The 14,337-nt window shown below is 40.8% G+C and overlaps 1 protein-coding gene across 2 annotated transcripts in view; it reads left to right on the plus strand.

The window, feature by feature from the left end:
• Positions 1-14,337, plus strand: part of LOC149186576 (oxidoreductase/transition metal ion-binding protein) — a 126,655-nt gene that overhangs the window by 61,053 nt on the left and 51,265 nt on the right. For both annotated transcript variants that reach the window (XM_089411028.1, XM_089411029.1), the window contains 6 exons: positions 3,305-3,393; positions 3,536-3,639; positions 3,827-3,929; positions 4,172-4,247; positions 4,361-4,475; positions 4,560-5,091. In XM_089411028.1, coding sequence (XP_089267154.1) covers positions 3,305-3,393; positions 3,536-3,639; positions 3,827-3,929; positions 4,172-4,247; positions 4,361-4,475; positions 4,560-5,091 — 1,019 coding nt within the window. The remainder of the gene's footprint in view (positions 1-3,304; positions 3,394-3,535; positions 3,640-3,826; positions 3,930-4,171; positions 4,248-4,360; positions 4,476-4,559; positions 5,092-14,337) is intronic.

A 14,337-nucleotide genomic window follows, 5' to 3' on the forward strand; every position in this document is an offset into this window, starting at 1 on the left:
GTCAGATGCCTTTCTTACCTCAAGCTTGCCATCAAACATGTGAATGGAGTGACCTTGCTGGCGGATGTGGACCAGGGACAACAAGTTTCTCTTCAGCTGTGGGAGATATAGAACATGATCCAGAAGAAAGTCTGGAAGACCAGGCAGTTTAAGCCTGATTGTGCCAAGCCCTGATGGCTTGATTTTTGACTGATCTGCAAAGTATACTGCTCCATCAACATTGTTAGTGAAATGTTCAAAGAAATCTCTCCTATGAGTCATATGACAGGTTGCTCCTGAATCAAGCAACCAGTCATTTTTCGAAGGAGTAAGTGAAGCATTAAACAAGTCTTCATTTACTCCAATGTTACATTGTGCCTCAATATAGTGAGCGGATTCAGGTGCTTTACCTTTGTCTGTGTCATCAGTTTTACCTTTCTGCTGATTTCTTCTCTGCTCAACTTTGTCCCATGGTAGCTTGCATGTAGAAGCATCATGTGATCCATTTCGTTTGCAGCGAATGCAATGCAGATCTGCCTTTTCTGCTTGAGGATGTCTGCCCCCCCTGCCTCTGAAGTATCTTCCTCTTCCTCTTCGTCCACCTCTTCCTCTTGTAGAATCTTGAGCAAGATGCTTTTCTTTATGAGCAAGGCAGACAGTTTCTTCAGAAGATTCAGGGACTGTTTTCTTTCCAAAGGCTTTCTCTCTTTCAGCAAACTTTTTCACAAGAGTGTCAAAGGTTATATCTTTAAGATTTCCATTTGCTTGTAAAGACTCAAGATAGTTAGAGTAGGTAGGATAGAGTGCTTTGAGAAAGGCAATAAGAGAGATATCCAGCTCAACTTTAGTGGATTTAATATCATGCACTATAGACTTTATTTCAGAAGCAAGAGTAAGAGGATCATTATTTTTCAGTTCAAGGGTGAAGAGTTTAATCATGAGCTGAACAACTTTAAGTGCAGAATGTGTATCATAGAGTTCTTTCAGCTTTTGTAAAGCTTCAAAGGCAGTGGAATAGGATGAAATATGACGACTTACTTCCTCATTTACAGATGCTGCGATCAATGCAAAGGCTTTGCTGTTCTTGTTTTCCCAAATGGCGAGTTCTTTGTCTGTTGTGGGCTGCACAGGGTCTCTGTCTTCTTCTCCGACACACACACCTTTCCACAGCTCATTGTAGATGAGGGTGTGTTTCACCATCCGAGACCATTCAGGATAGTTCTCCTTGCCAGTGAGAACTATTCCGACCATTGAAATGATTGAATGCATTCTGTAAAAAAAAAAAATTATCTCTGCCAAAAAAACTTCTGTTGATAGAAAACTTCTGCTGGGAAAAAAAATCCTTATGTCACAGCAAGACTTCTGCTGGAAAAAAAAACTTATATATATATTAGTGTTCAACAGAGAAAAAGAAAGCGCTCATATGTATCTTCAACATATATCACTGTTCAATAGAGAAAAAGGAGAGTGCTGTATCTTCAACATATATCACTGTTCAATAGAGAAAAAGGAAAGCGCTGTATCTTCAACATATATCACTGTCTCAATGAAAAATCAAGGGCGCTCACTGCTTATATCTCGCATCAATATATTCAACAACTCATATATTAATATCACTGTTCAATATATATTCAGGGCGCTCACTGCTTATATCAATATCTCATAACAAAAAAAAACAAGGCGCATCAATATATTCAACAACTCATATATTAATATCACTGTTCAATATATTCAGGGCGCTCACTGCTTATATCAATATCTCATAACAAAAAAACAAGGCGCATCAATATATTCAACAACTCATATATTAATATATCACAACAACTCATATATTAATATAGCGGGCACGCTTTCCTCCGAGCCTTACGCGGTCTCCTACTCCTCCTCAGGCACCGTCTTTCCATTCATCATACCATGTCAGCTCTTACCACCTTTACAAATAATGCACCATTAAACGCAGGCTTATAAAACGATACCACTGTTTTATTCAAAACTATACCGCAGTTTTATACCATGTCAGTTTCATTAAAAACGATACCATGTCAGGTTCATTAAAAACGATACCATTGTTTTATGAAAAAAACGATACCACTGTTTTATATGAAAACGATGCCACTGTTTCAAAAAACGATGCCGCTGTTTCAAAAAACGATGCCGCAGTTCTTACAGCGCAGGTAGAAGAGCTTCTGAAGTGATCGGCCCGGCTATGGTATCACCATTCTGTAGCTTCTTTCGGAGGCTTCGGTGGATGAACAGGCGGCCGCAGTGAACATATTAGAACAGTCTCTTTAAAAACGCAGCGTTACCAATGTCTTCAACGCGGTCACTCACCATATCACCGCACCAGGTCGAGAGATCACCTTCTCACACCACCACAGTCTCGGCTGCAGCAGAAGACAGAAGGTCTCATGGTCGTTTTTTTTTTTTTGCAAGATGGTATTCACAGTGATGGTCGCCAGTTACTCGAATGCAGAAGGGAATGAGAGCGCAGAGCAATCAGAGTTAGAAACGCTCAACAATAAAACGCTCACATTCAGCAGCCCATTCCACGTTCACCGCTCAGGTATGTCAGAGGCAGCGCAAAGAGGGGCAGCGAATTGCCTGAATAAAACGCATGACAGAGGCAGACTATTCAGGTCAGAGAGCGCAGAGGCAGAGGCAGGAGTTACAGCGAATTTAAGGGACCTGAGCTCTGATACCATGTCAGGCCAGGGTAACTCCAGCAATGAGCGCAAGAAAACAATTAAATGAGAAAACACTGATTGATTGATTTATTCATTAGCCAGCACTTTATTTATACACATATAAAACGGATCAGTTCATCTTCTAGATGACTGTCCCACTTCACCTCATCCGTTTCGGATTAGGTGTCAACAATTAACTAGTAATCCGTGGTATAGAGATATGAACTTATTAGAATTTAACTTTGGGTGCTTTTATATGATAATGGCCTTCAAACATGGGTGACTGAAAGGAAGGTGGCAATCAAAACAATGATCTTATGTGATTAATTAAGTATAGGTTTGAGACCCAAATGATTACAGAAATAAAGCCTCTCACATAACAAGGGATTGAGTTTGATGGTGTCTCCATTATTTGTTAAGTTGATGCTGATTGTTTCTAAAGCTGAATTGCTTTTCCTTCCTTTTTGGTAATTGGAAGAGTTCTTGTGCAAATATTATATGTTCATTTGGTTGTTTGTCTGATGAAATGAGGTTTCTTGTATTTTGGTTGGAGCAATATTTGTAGGAGAGATGTAAATGTATCTCAGTTACGGGGGCTTTTTCTAATCACTTGCATCAGTTTTTATCTCTTTACTTTTCAGGTTGTGGAAGCTGGTATTGAACCTAGTGGCTTAAGTACACGCCGAGAATATGCCCGTTGGTTAATTGCTTCTAGTGCCATTCTTGCTAGGTTCAAAATTGTTACTTGAATATATTTCTGTAAAGCTATATTTGGTTATTGTTGTAGACATTAGGAACAGATAAGAGGCATTCTGCTATCTATTCTTTTACCAGAAAAATAAGTTAAACTAATGATGTATTTTTCTTGATAGAAATCCAGCATCAAAAGTTTTTCCAGCAATGTTCATTGAGAATGTCACAGAACTTGCTTTTGATGATGTTACACCAGAAGATCCTGACTTCCCATACATTCAAGGTTAGGATAGACATTGAAAGATGTTTTATGTATGATTCTGAAGTCTTAACTTTGTCAATGATGAAAGTCTAACTTGCCACGCTTATGCTGTTATAACCTCACTATTACATTATTTCTTGGCTGGTTGCTACTTTGACCCTCGGGAACATTGTCATTGTGTATGCCAATAACATATGTGCTGAAACAGGATTAGCAGAAGCAGGACTCATTTCTAGTAAGCTATCAAGTCATGATACAGATGATTCTGTTGAAGGTGGGAAGCCAAAAAATTATCTATTCTCACCTGATAGGTGAGGACTTGTCAGTTTTATATTAATTATTGGATTGTTCCTCTGATTATTAGTTCCATTTTTCATTTTTTATTTTCTCAATTCATTATCTTTTCTATTCTATTCTTTATGCAGGCTTATGTTCTAACTTTTATGGTTTGTAAGGTTTTGTTGGTTAATTGAACTTTGTTGGTGCATCTTATTTATCTATCATGGTTTGCTCCTGTACTTTTTGGGGATGTTTTATTACCATACGACAATAGTCCTCTTTCACGTCAAGATCTTGTCAGTTGGAAGATTGCTTTGGAAAGGAAAGAGTTACCAGAAGTCACTAGGAAGGTAGAATCTAGCAATAAGCTTGTAGATATTTTTTGATTTCTCAATGGGAGTTATAGAAAATAGCATGAAACTTTGTGGCGTGGGCAGAAGACTTACTGTTGTTTCATTTATAGATGTTATGGCAGAAATCTGGATTCATTGATATTGACAAAATACACCAGGATGCTTGGCCTGCTCTGTTAGCAGACCTGTCATCAGGAGAACAGAGCATTGTTGCTGTTGCTTTTGGTATACTTTTCCTCATCCATGGAATTTACATTTGAAGTTTTGCTTGAATAATGATACATAGTAATTCCAATTACAACTGAACAGGTTATACTAGGTTGTTTCAACCTGATAAACCAGTCACAAAAGCACAGGCTGCTGTTGCTCTTGCTACTGGAGAGGCAGCAGAACTTGTCTCGGAGGAGCTAGCTCGTATTGAAGCAGAATCATTGGCTGATACTGCAGTTGCAACACATGCTGCTCTAGAAGCTCAAGTCCAGAAGGATCTTAATGCATCCTTTGAAAAGGAGCTTCAATTAGAGAGGGAGAAAATAGAAGTGGCTGAGAGATTAGCTGAAGATGTAAGATCGGAGTTAGAAAGAATAAAGGGTGAAAGGGAGGAAGAAAGATACTCACTTCTAAAGGAACGGGCTGCACTGGATTCTGAAAGAGAATTTCTTTCAAAACTTAGGCATGAGCTAGAGGAACAACTACAAGTCTTTTTGACAAACAAATTAGAAATGTCCAATGAAAGGGACCAGGTAGACAGACTTTTAAAAGAAGCAGAAAATGATAAATATGCCTTAGATCAAATTCGATCAGAAGTGGAGGTTGAGAAGAAAGCATTAGCTCTGGCCAGGTAATCATCTGACAATGATGTTTAAACTTCGTCATTCTTTTGTCATTTCATTGGAGTACTGGACTGACGGGTAAGTGACTAATGGCATCAAGCAGTTATTTGTAATTTTGTATCATGTTCATTCACAGTTTAGATTACCATGGGTGTGTGTTTTATAACGTGTTAAAATGAGGCTTCCATTCTCTTTCCATGTTGAACATTATTTCACAATGTTGACCCACTTTCATGAAGTCAAAAGTGGTGATTGAATTTTCTAGTGTGCTATCCTCAATGTGCTGAGCATTTTAACCCGTGAATTTAATTTTTGTTTCAAAATCTCCCCGACTTTTTTCGTATTCATAATTACTGACATGCAGAATCAATTACTCAAGAAAGAAACTGTGTATCGAATCCTATGATATATGATTTGGGTCGAGTAATGGTGTGGGATTGGTTGTGCCGTGGCATTGGATACTGATCTAGGAATTGTGAATGCAGCAGTATGCATATGTTAAGAAATAGATAAAATTGTCAATTTATTACAATTAAATATAATCTATAATCATTAACTCAAACATTGACAGAATTTTAACCAACAATGACTTTGGAAAGCATAATTCATGATGTGTACATCCCATTGTATCGTTCAAGAATCAAATAGAATTTGTCAAGCCATAAAAAATATAATTAGTGCAGTGGCTTAGTTGAAGGGAATGTTTTACCTGATTTTTCATTGAAGATGAAAAACCTTTGCAGCACCACATAGTCCAGGACCCACTGGAAGTTGTTACTACCTTTACAATCAGGCTTCCTTGAGGAATTTGACCTATGGCCTCCCCATCGGCTACTTGCCTTGGTCAAATGGTTCAAATGATTAAACCAAATCCTTGGGGTTTGTAATACATACATGCGTGTAATTCCTTAGATAGCTAGAATTGTTAATTTATCACGATTAAATATAATATATAACTACCAAGACGTAAATATTAACATCTTAAATAATAATGAAAACATAATTCATGATACACGCATCCCATTAAAAAATTCAAGAATCAAATTGCAGTTCACTGGATATCTTAGGAAGAGACCATAAAAAAATATAATTAGTGTAGTAGTTTCAATTAGTTGCATGAAATGTGACTTTCATGAGATACCTCACAAGGCTGGTGATTGCTACATACAGTGAAAATTTCAATGAACTACTAGAAACAGGTATTTCCTGTTAATTTTTCGTTAATTTGTTCTCTGCTGCAACTATGACTTCAGCAATATCCAATAGCATCCAATTTAACAGTTTTACTTCTTCAATTATTCAATGATAGTAGAGCAATAGTAGATATAACAATTAAACAAATGCACAATGAAAGGCTGCCAAGAGACAAGAGGCAAATTTTGGTCAATGACCTGGGAAAAACCCACTATGAGGAAAACCTTGCAAATCTTCTTCTTATTAGATTGTCTTCAAATGTTCAGCAGAGAAAGAGTACATCATCGAATATCCAATTTCAATATACAAATAATACCAATATGCCAAGCAACTATCCAAGAGAGAGATGGATTCAACTGTAGTCAAATTTGATCTTCCTGAAATCTGCTCAAGTCAACAGCAGTCAACTGTTGTCAAAGTATGCCCTAACCAGAGATAGGAGAGCAGTCAAATGGTCTTCAAAGGAGCTTGGTCCTGGAGCAATTTATGCGGCCTTTTTAGCTGAACAAAATGAGCCCAAAACAGTCCAATTAGAAGCAGTCAAACCTGGTCAACATAGAGGAGTAGCCTGCGGTCAAAGTCTGTGATTAGGGCTTTGGTCAAGTAGCAGAGATTGCCTTGAATTTAGCACTAATAGCTGTGGCCTGCTAGAACAGGATTCACCCAAAAACACAGTCAAAACATGCCAATAATGCCCAAGTCAACACTGGTCAACATCCTGCAACAGCCTTGTACTTCAGCCCAATTAGAAACAGCCACCTGTCCTTTGCACATGTAAGACAAATCTTCCACTTCTGAGCTATATGAATCAATAGGAAGAGGAGAGAGAAGATGTGTTGTGTGGTGATGAAGTGCCAAATGAGGTTTGACATCTCTTGTATTTATATGAATCCATGTGGTTGAAAAGACATGACTATTGGGCTTCATGAGCCTACATGATGGTGAAGTCGACCTTGACAATTTGCACATGTGTGGGCTGTAATAAAAAAACACACTTCTCCATGCCTGTTTTGAGTGATTTTTAGGTCAATTTTGGTCCTCCCAAAAAGAGGAATTCAATGCAATAGTTATCTCCATTAAATGAGCTGTCCAAAGTGGAATTTGACCCTAGTTGCATAATTTAACTTTTCATTTATAATTGTGTTTCTTCCTAAGAGATTGAGAGGCATGCTCAACATAACTCTGAACCAACTAATCAATTCACAGTACACTGGCTATCATAGGAAGGGAAACCATAAAAAAATATAATTTGTGTAGTATCTTCGGTTTGTTGCAGGAATTGTTAGCCCTCACTTTAATGAGATACTTACAAGGCTGGTGATTACCAAATACAGTTAAGTTTTCCGTTAAGATGGAAAATTTTTGCAGTACCACATTCTGCAAGAATCACTGGAAATCGTACTATCTTTATAATTGGATTTCTTCCTGAGAGATTGGCAAGCACATTCAGCATAATTCTGAACCAACTTAGTGTCAGAAGCATAGACCTCATTTGACTTTCTGTACACTTGCTTTATTGTTTTAATAACTTTAGGTGAATGCACACCGTTCTCTGTGATAGCAAGCGACCTTTTAGTAAGGGAATAAGCAATTCAGCCTCTATATGTGAACATATTTCACGGGATATTCTTTCTCACCTCCAGGATTAACCCCCACGGCAGTCTAGGCCACTTCCCAGAGGACACTATCTGGAAGGCACCTGGTGTTGACATCTGCAGTATTGATCCAGATGATGAGCAGGGTTTGCGCTCTTCTCCCCTTTCTGGGAACTATGTTTTGTCCAGGCATGTAGCTGCACTTGCTCTCCACTTTGTAGGGTTTTCCTTGGGATAACCCTCTTGTATGCTTATGCTCATGTCATTTCATGCCCTGCTACCCTTGTAGCCTCTTTTCATGTTATTTTGTCTTATTTAAAAGGGGTCTTTTGCATCGCTATGTTTTGGTTTGTCTGTTATTGCTGGTTTTGAATTTTGGAATCACTAGACCACCTGGTCTCTAGTGGACATTAATAGAAATTTGAATTTCAGTCTAAATTTCTCATCAAGTTCAGAATCCTTAAGATGCTAATGTACCTCTACAAGTACCTCCAAGAGACTTTGACAGCTAAGTTTCTTGGGTAGGAGTACATTGGAATGAGAATACAGGTTACTGGTATGACACTTTTTGAAATAGGTAACTTGGGTATGTTAGGGGTAGATGTTTCAAATTTTATATATACAATAATATACAAAAAACAGAGAACTGAAATGAATGTAAATTAGCAATGATTCAGGTTCATTTCACATTTAATTTTTCAAGAATCAAATCCTTTCAGTGCCCATTATTTATATGTGGCTACTGGTACAAAAATCCAAGCCCCAATTACACATACCCGTGCATCTTAGTCTGGCACTCCACCACAGTTGGCTCACATATATCAAAATCAGAATTTCTAATCGCAGGTTCATGATTACTTCTGCTATATAACCTGGATAAAACTAGAGGGTTTTGGAAGAGTTTTTGTTGAAAATGTAGCGATGGAAGGTCTTTTGGCTTGTGTGTCCAGTGAAGACCTCGACTTAGTCTTTCTCTAGCATGATTGTGAGTTCATGAGATAGACTTCGGTTTCAATGAGTTGATTTCCAGTTTACTGGAATGGTCATCAAGTTTGAATGAGTAGAGTTGGAGCTTCAATTAGTTGGAGGCTTCTAGTCAAGATGAGGTGGTAGTGACAAGTTGAGTTAGAATTAGCTACGACTTCAGTGTTGACTGGAGAGAGAACGAGTTGAGTTCTCAGTTAACTCGCAATCACAACTAGAGGAAATCAAAGAGGAACTCGAGTTGGTTAACTTAGAGCTAGTCCAAGTGTAACTGGGACTTGCTCCGGTTAACTAGCAAAAGAAACTAGTGACACTAGTTTGAACTAATATTCGACTAAGACCTCCTTGTATGCATCAATTTTTATCTATAAAGAGAAGGACGAAGGGACACAATTCATAGATCATTTCTTGTGTGTGGAGTGTGCATAATTGAGGAGCAGTTGTGCGCTAGGAAATAGGAGCTTCAAGTGCGCAAGGAAATGGGAGCTTCGAGTGCGCTAGGAAATAGGAGCTTCAAGTGCGCAAGGAAATGGGAGCTTCGAGTGCGCTAGGAAATAGGAGCTTCAAGTGTGCAAGGAAATAGGAGCCAAGTGCGCTAGGATTGTGGAGCAGGAATTAGGGATTCATAGGGCAAGTCGAGACTATTTCTCAGAGACATATTGCTGGCTGCCTATGAAACTGGATTCTTCCAAAGCAGGTCATGTGTCCGAATCCCATGAATCCGACACGATTCGATGGGAATTCGAATCCAAAAATGGGACATGACGTGTCCTAACGGGACACCATCGAATCCCGGTCGTGTCCCGTTAGGACACATTGTGTCTCGATTTTGGGATTCGAATCCCAAAAAAGTGAGGGTTTATGAGGGTTTATGAGGGAGGGATTATGAGGTTTATGAGGGTTTATGAGGTTTGGGAGGGTTTATGAGGTTTGTGAGGGTTTATGCAGATATTTGAATTTTGTATGTACTATGCATGCTATAATGTCAATAACTTACTTTGTAAACAGTAAAACTAACATCTAGATTGTAAAAATTTCTGTTTTCCCACCCCGATTTTCAGTTTCTCCTTATTTCTCCCATGTAGTTAAATGCCCATTCCCATAACCATACATTTAACAGACTGAAAAAAATAAATATTGCTGAAAACACAAATTCTGGAAATTTTTCAGAATGCTGGAAATTGCAGAATTAAAAATCAGCAATTAAAAACAGCCATTAAAACACATTAAAACACTGATATTTTTGGTCAACTTGACCCTGGAAAAACCCCCTACAACTCTTGGGGAAAACCAGTTTGAGAGCTCTTCTTTATTTCTGAAAATTGTCTTTTTACAGTGAGAATTATTCAGCAAAAAATCAGCAAGCAAATTTACAACTTATCTCCTTTCCCGTGCCTCACAGCAATCTGGAAATTACAGCAAACAGGACAGCAATAAATGCTGTACGATCTCCGTTTTGTGTGCAGAAAAATCAGCAAACTGCTCCTCGATTTTTGTGCAAAAATCTGCCTTTCACTATGTGCTGAATCAGCTGTACAAATCTGCTCAACTGCTGCCTTGGAATGTGTGCCAAGCTGCTGTCTCCTTCTCCTTCCTGCTCAGAAATCTCTCTTGCTCTCTTGCTCTCCTTCTCCCAATCTGCTCATGAAAGAATGAATGACCTTTTCCTCCTTTTCCTCCTTTAATATAACTCCAAGTGACTTTTGGGTGATCTCTAAATCCAATGGCTGAAATAGATTTAGATCAATGGCTGAGATTAAATGCTCATTTAAATCTCACTTTCTATTTTTTAATTCACCCCACTTTAATAAAGACCCACTTAGTCATTTATTTCCAAAGTCACTTTTCCTTTCTAATTTTTCATTTACTTTATAAAAGTTACTTTAAAATTAGACTTAGTAACTTTATCACTTAAAGTCACTTTTAAATTAGATTTAACTTTATAAAATTATAAAGTCACTTTAGGAGAAAAATTAAATTCTTTTAGACACTTTTCCCTAGGCCAAAGATCAAAGCCTAAGGGAACCACCTGTCCTACGGTACCAAATTTCAACACTCCCTCTTACCGAGGAAGGTGTTCCTCACCACACCCATCTTGTCTCTGAAGTAGACATGCTTGCCCCGTGGTAAGGCTTTGGTAAGAATATCTGCAACCTGCTCATCAGTGGAAATATACTCAAGTTTCACAACTCCCTTCTGAACATAGTCTCTGATGAAATGATATCTGATCCCGATATGCTTTGACCTGTCATGAAATATTGGATTCTCCGTGAGTTTAATGCAACTCTGATTATCACAGTAAATCACTGAAGGTCTCAACGACTGACCAAATAAGCCAAACAACATCTTGCGAAGCCAGATGGCCTCACAACTAGCTAGACTGACTGCCCTATACTCTGCTTCCGCTGAACTCAGTGCTACTGACTGCTGCTTCCGGCTGAACCATGACACTACTGCTGAACCCAACCCAAAACAACACCCTGAAGTGCTCTTCCTATCAGAAGCACAACCTGCCCAATCAGAATCAGTGTATCCTGCCAATCTCACTCCATCTCCCTGCCTGTAGTCCAGACCATAATCCACTGTCCCCTGCAAGTACCGCAAAATGTGTTTTGCAGCCACCCAGTGAACCTTCCTAGGCTCACACATAAACTGACTCATCGTGTTGACTGCAAAACAGATATTTGGTCTAGTGTTGACCAAATACATCAAGGAACCAATCAGCTGCCTGTACAATGTGGGATCCACCAACTCGGAATCTGAAGCATGAAGCTTCTTCCAGTTGGTGATCATCGGTGTCGACATGGGTCTACAATCCTCCATGTGGAATCTGCTAAGGATGTCCACAATATACTTCCCCTGCCCCAGGAAGAAATGCCCCTCCTCCTGCCACACCTCCAAACCCAAAAAGTAATGCATCAAGCCGATGTCCTTCATCTCAAACTCCGCCGCAAGATCTCTCTTGCAGTGCTCTATGAGTCTCTCTGCACCTGTAATGATCAAGTCATCCACATACAGCACCAGAATGAGAGGCTCCTCACCAATCACAATAAAGTAAAGGTTCGGATCTGCCTCACTCTTTGTGAAACCCATCCCCTGCAAGTATGCATCTATCCTGGAGTACCAAGCTCTGGGAGCTTGCTTCAGGCCATAAAGGGCCTTCTTCAATCTGCACACATGGGACTCCTTCCCATGCACCTCAAAGCCCTGTGGCTGCTCAATGTACACCTCCTCCTGTATGAAGCCATTGAGAAATGCGGTCTTCACATCCATTTGGTGGATCTTCCAACCCATCTCTGCTGCTATCGATATAATGGAGCGGATCGAAGTATATCGAGCCACGGGAGCGAAGGTCTCCTCATAATCAACTCCCTCTACCTGGGAGAACTCTCTAGCCACAAACCTTGCTTTGAATTTCTCAATGCTGCCATCTGCAGCATGCTTTACCTTGTAAAGCCATCTACAAGTAACCACGGATTTGCCCTCAGGCCTCGGCACCACCTCCCAAACATCATTCTTCATGATAGAAGAATACTCCTCCTGCATGGCCTCTCTCCAGACCTGCTGGCTAGCTGCCTCCTCATAACTAGAAGGCTCAGAGTCAAGGATGCTGGTAACCATCGCCATATAACTACAAAACCTCTCAGGTGGTCTACTCTCTCTGACCGACCTCTTCGGCTCAGCAACAGATGTGGCATCTCTCAAGGTGTCCTGAAGCCACTTGGGCTTCCTCTTCCCTGAGCGCACTTCTTCCACCGGAGAATGAAACTCCTCCTCCTCATCATCATCAGTAGCCTGAACTCCTGACTGTCTGTCTGCTGTCCTCCTGCCTGCACCTGAACCTGTAGAAGCTGAGGTACCGTGTGAACTGTCCATCAGTGGACTCCCTAGTGAACTGCTCTGTGAACTGCTCTGCATGCTGCCTGGAGCACCACCCTCTGGCTCGATGAGCCACTGCTCACTGACGGACCTGACATCCTCATAGATGTACCTCTGGATCCTCCTGATCCCTGCCCACTGGATCCCTGCGACTGACTCAACTGCTGCTGAGGGTCTGGCTGATCCAGATACTCTAACTCCCGTGACCTCCTAAAGACCCTGTCCTCCTCGAACTTCACATCCCGTCTGACAACAACTCTCCTCTGTGCAGGAATGTAAATCCGAAAGGCCTTTGAGGTCTCACTGTAGCCCACAAAGATACCCTTCTCTACGGTGGGCTCTAGTTTGGTCCGCTTCTCCTTGGGTATATAGGAGTATGTTATGCATCCAAAGATATGAAGATGACCAATATCAGGCTTCTTCCCAGAGAAAGCCTCCTCCGGAGTCATGTGCCCCAAGGCACGATGCAGACTCCTGTTCTGCAAGTAAACAGCTGTGTTGCAGGCCTCTGCCCACAAGAACAATGGCAACCCCTGATCATGTAACATATCTTTGGCAGCCTCTATGATGGATCTGTTCTTCCTCTCCGCAACCCCGTTCTGCTGGGGGTTGTAAGGAACAGTGAACTCCCTCCTAATGCCTGCCTCCGCACAATAGTCAACAAACTCTCCAAGGGTGTACTCTCCTCCATTGTCCGACCTCAAGGACTTGATCTTTCGGCCTGTCTGTGTCTCCACAAGAGCTCTGAACTCCTGAAACCGCTTGAAGACCTCACTCTTGGTCTTCAAGAAATAAATCCAGGTCCTCCTGGAGTGATCATCAATGAATAAAACATAGTACTCATACCCACTCAAGGAAACATGAGACATCCGACCGCTCACATCGGAATGAATCAAATCAAGTATCCCCGTCGCTCTGCTGTCACTGCTGGGAAAAGGGGATTTGGCAAATTTGCCCATCGCACAACCTCTGCAAGTATCAAAGTGATCAGTACTGAAATCTGGCACACCTGTAGTGATCTCCCGCAATGTCCTCAAGGCTCCATGATACATATGTCCCATCCTGCGGTGCCAAATCTCACACAGCTCAGAACTGCTAGCTCTGCTGTCGGTACTACTGCTCAATGCCAAAAGGGGCTGAAATGCAAACTTGTACACCTTTGCATGGCGTACACCTATCACTCTAGCTGAATCAGCTGGAGTGCCCCTGGGATACATCAACACCTGTCCTCCCCTGAACAGTACCTCATATCCTCTGTCCTCCAAAGCTGAGACGGATATGAGGTTCTTCCTCATCCCTGGCACATAAAGAACCTCTGACACCTTCAAGGGAGGTTTGGACTCCCTCTGAAATGTCACTGTCCCCACCCCGACTGCTCTAACAACTCTGTCATCACCGAGTACTACCTCAATATCAGTGCCACTCTCTGAAAGCTCTGAGAAGTACTCACGGACTCTTGTCATATGACGTGAAACCCCACTGTCCACATACCAGATACCTGAAGATGCTCCGCTAATCGAGGGAAAAGCATGCTCCCTCTGAACCTGTGTGGCAGGTGATCCTGCACTAGAGGACTCACATGTAGTGAACGCAAACTCCCGG

The sequence above is a fragment of the Pinus tabuliformis genome, chromosome 3_1, assembly GCF_031772625.1.
Source record: "Pinus tabuliformis cultivar Carrire ecotype Pingquan chromosome 3_1, CPIR1, whole genome shotgun sequence".
Lineage (NCBI taxonomy): Eukaryota > Viridiplantae > Streptophyta > Pinopsida > Pinales > Pinaceae > Pinus > Pinus tabuliformis.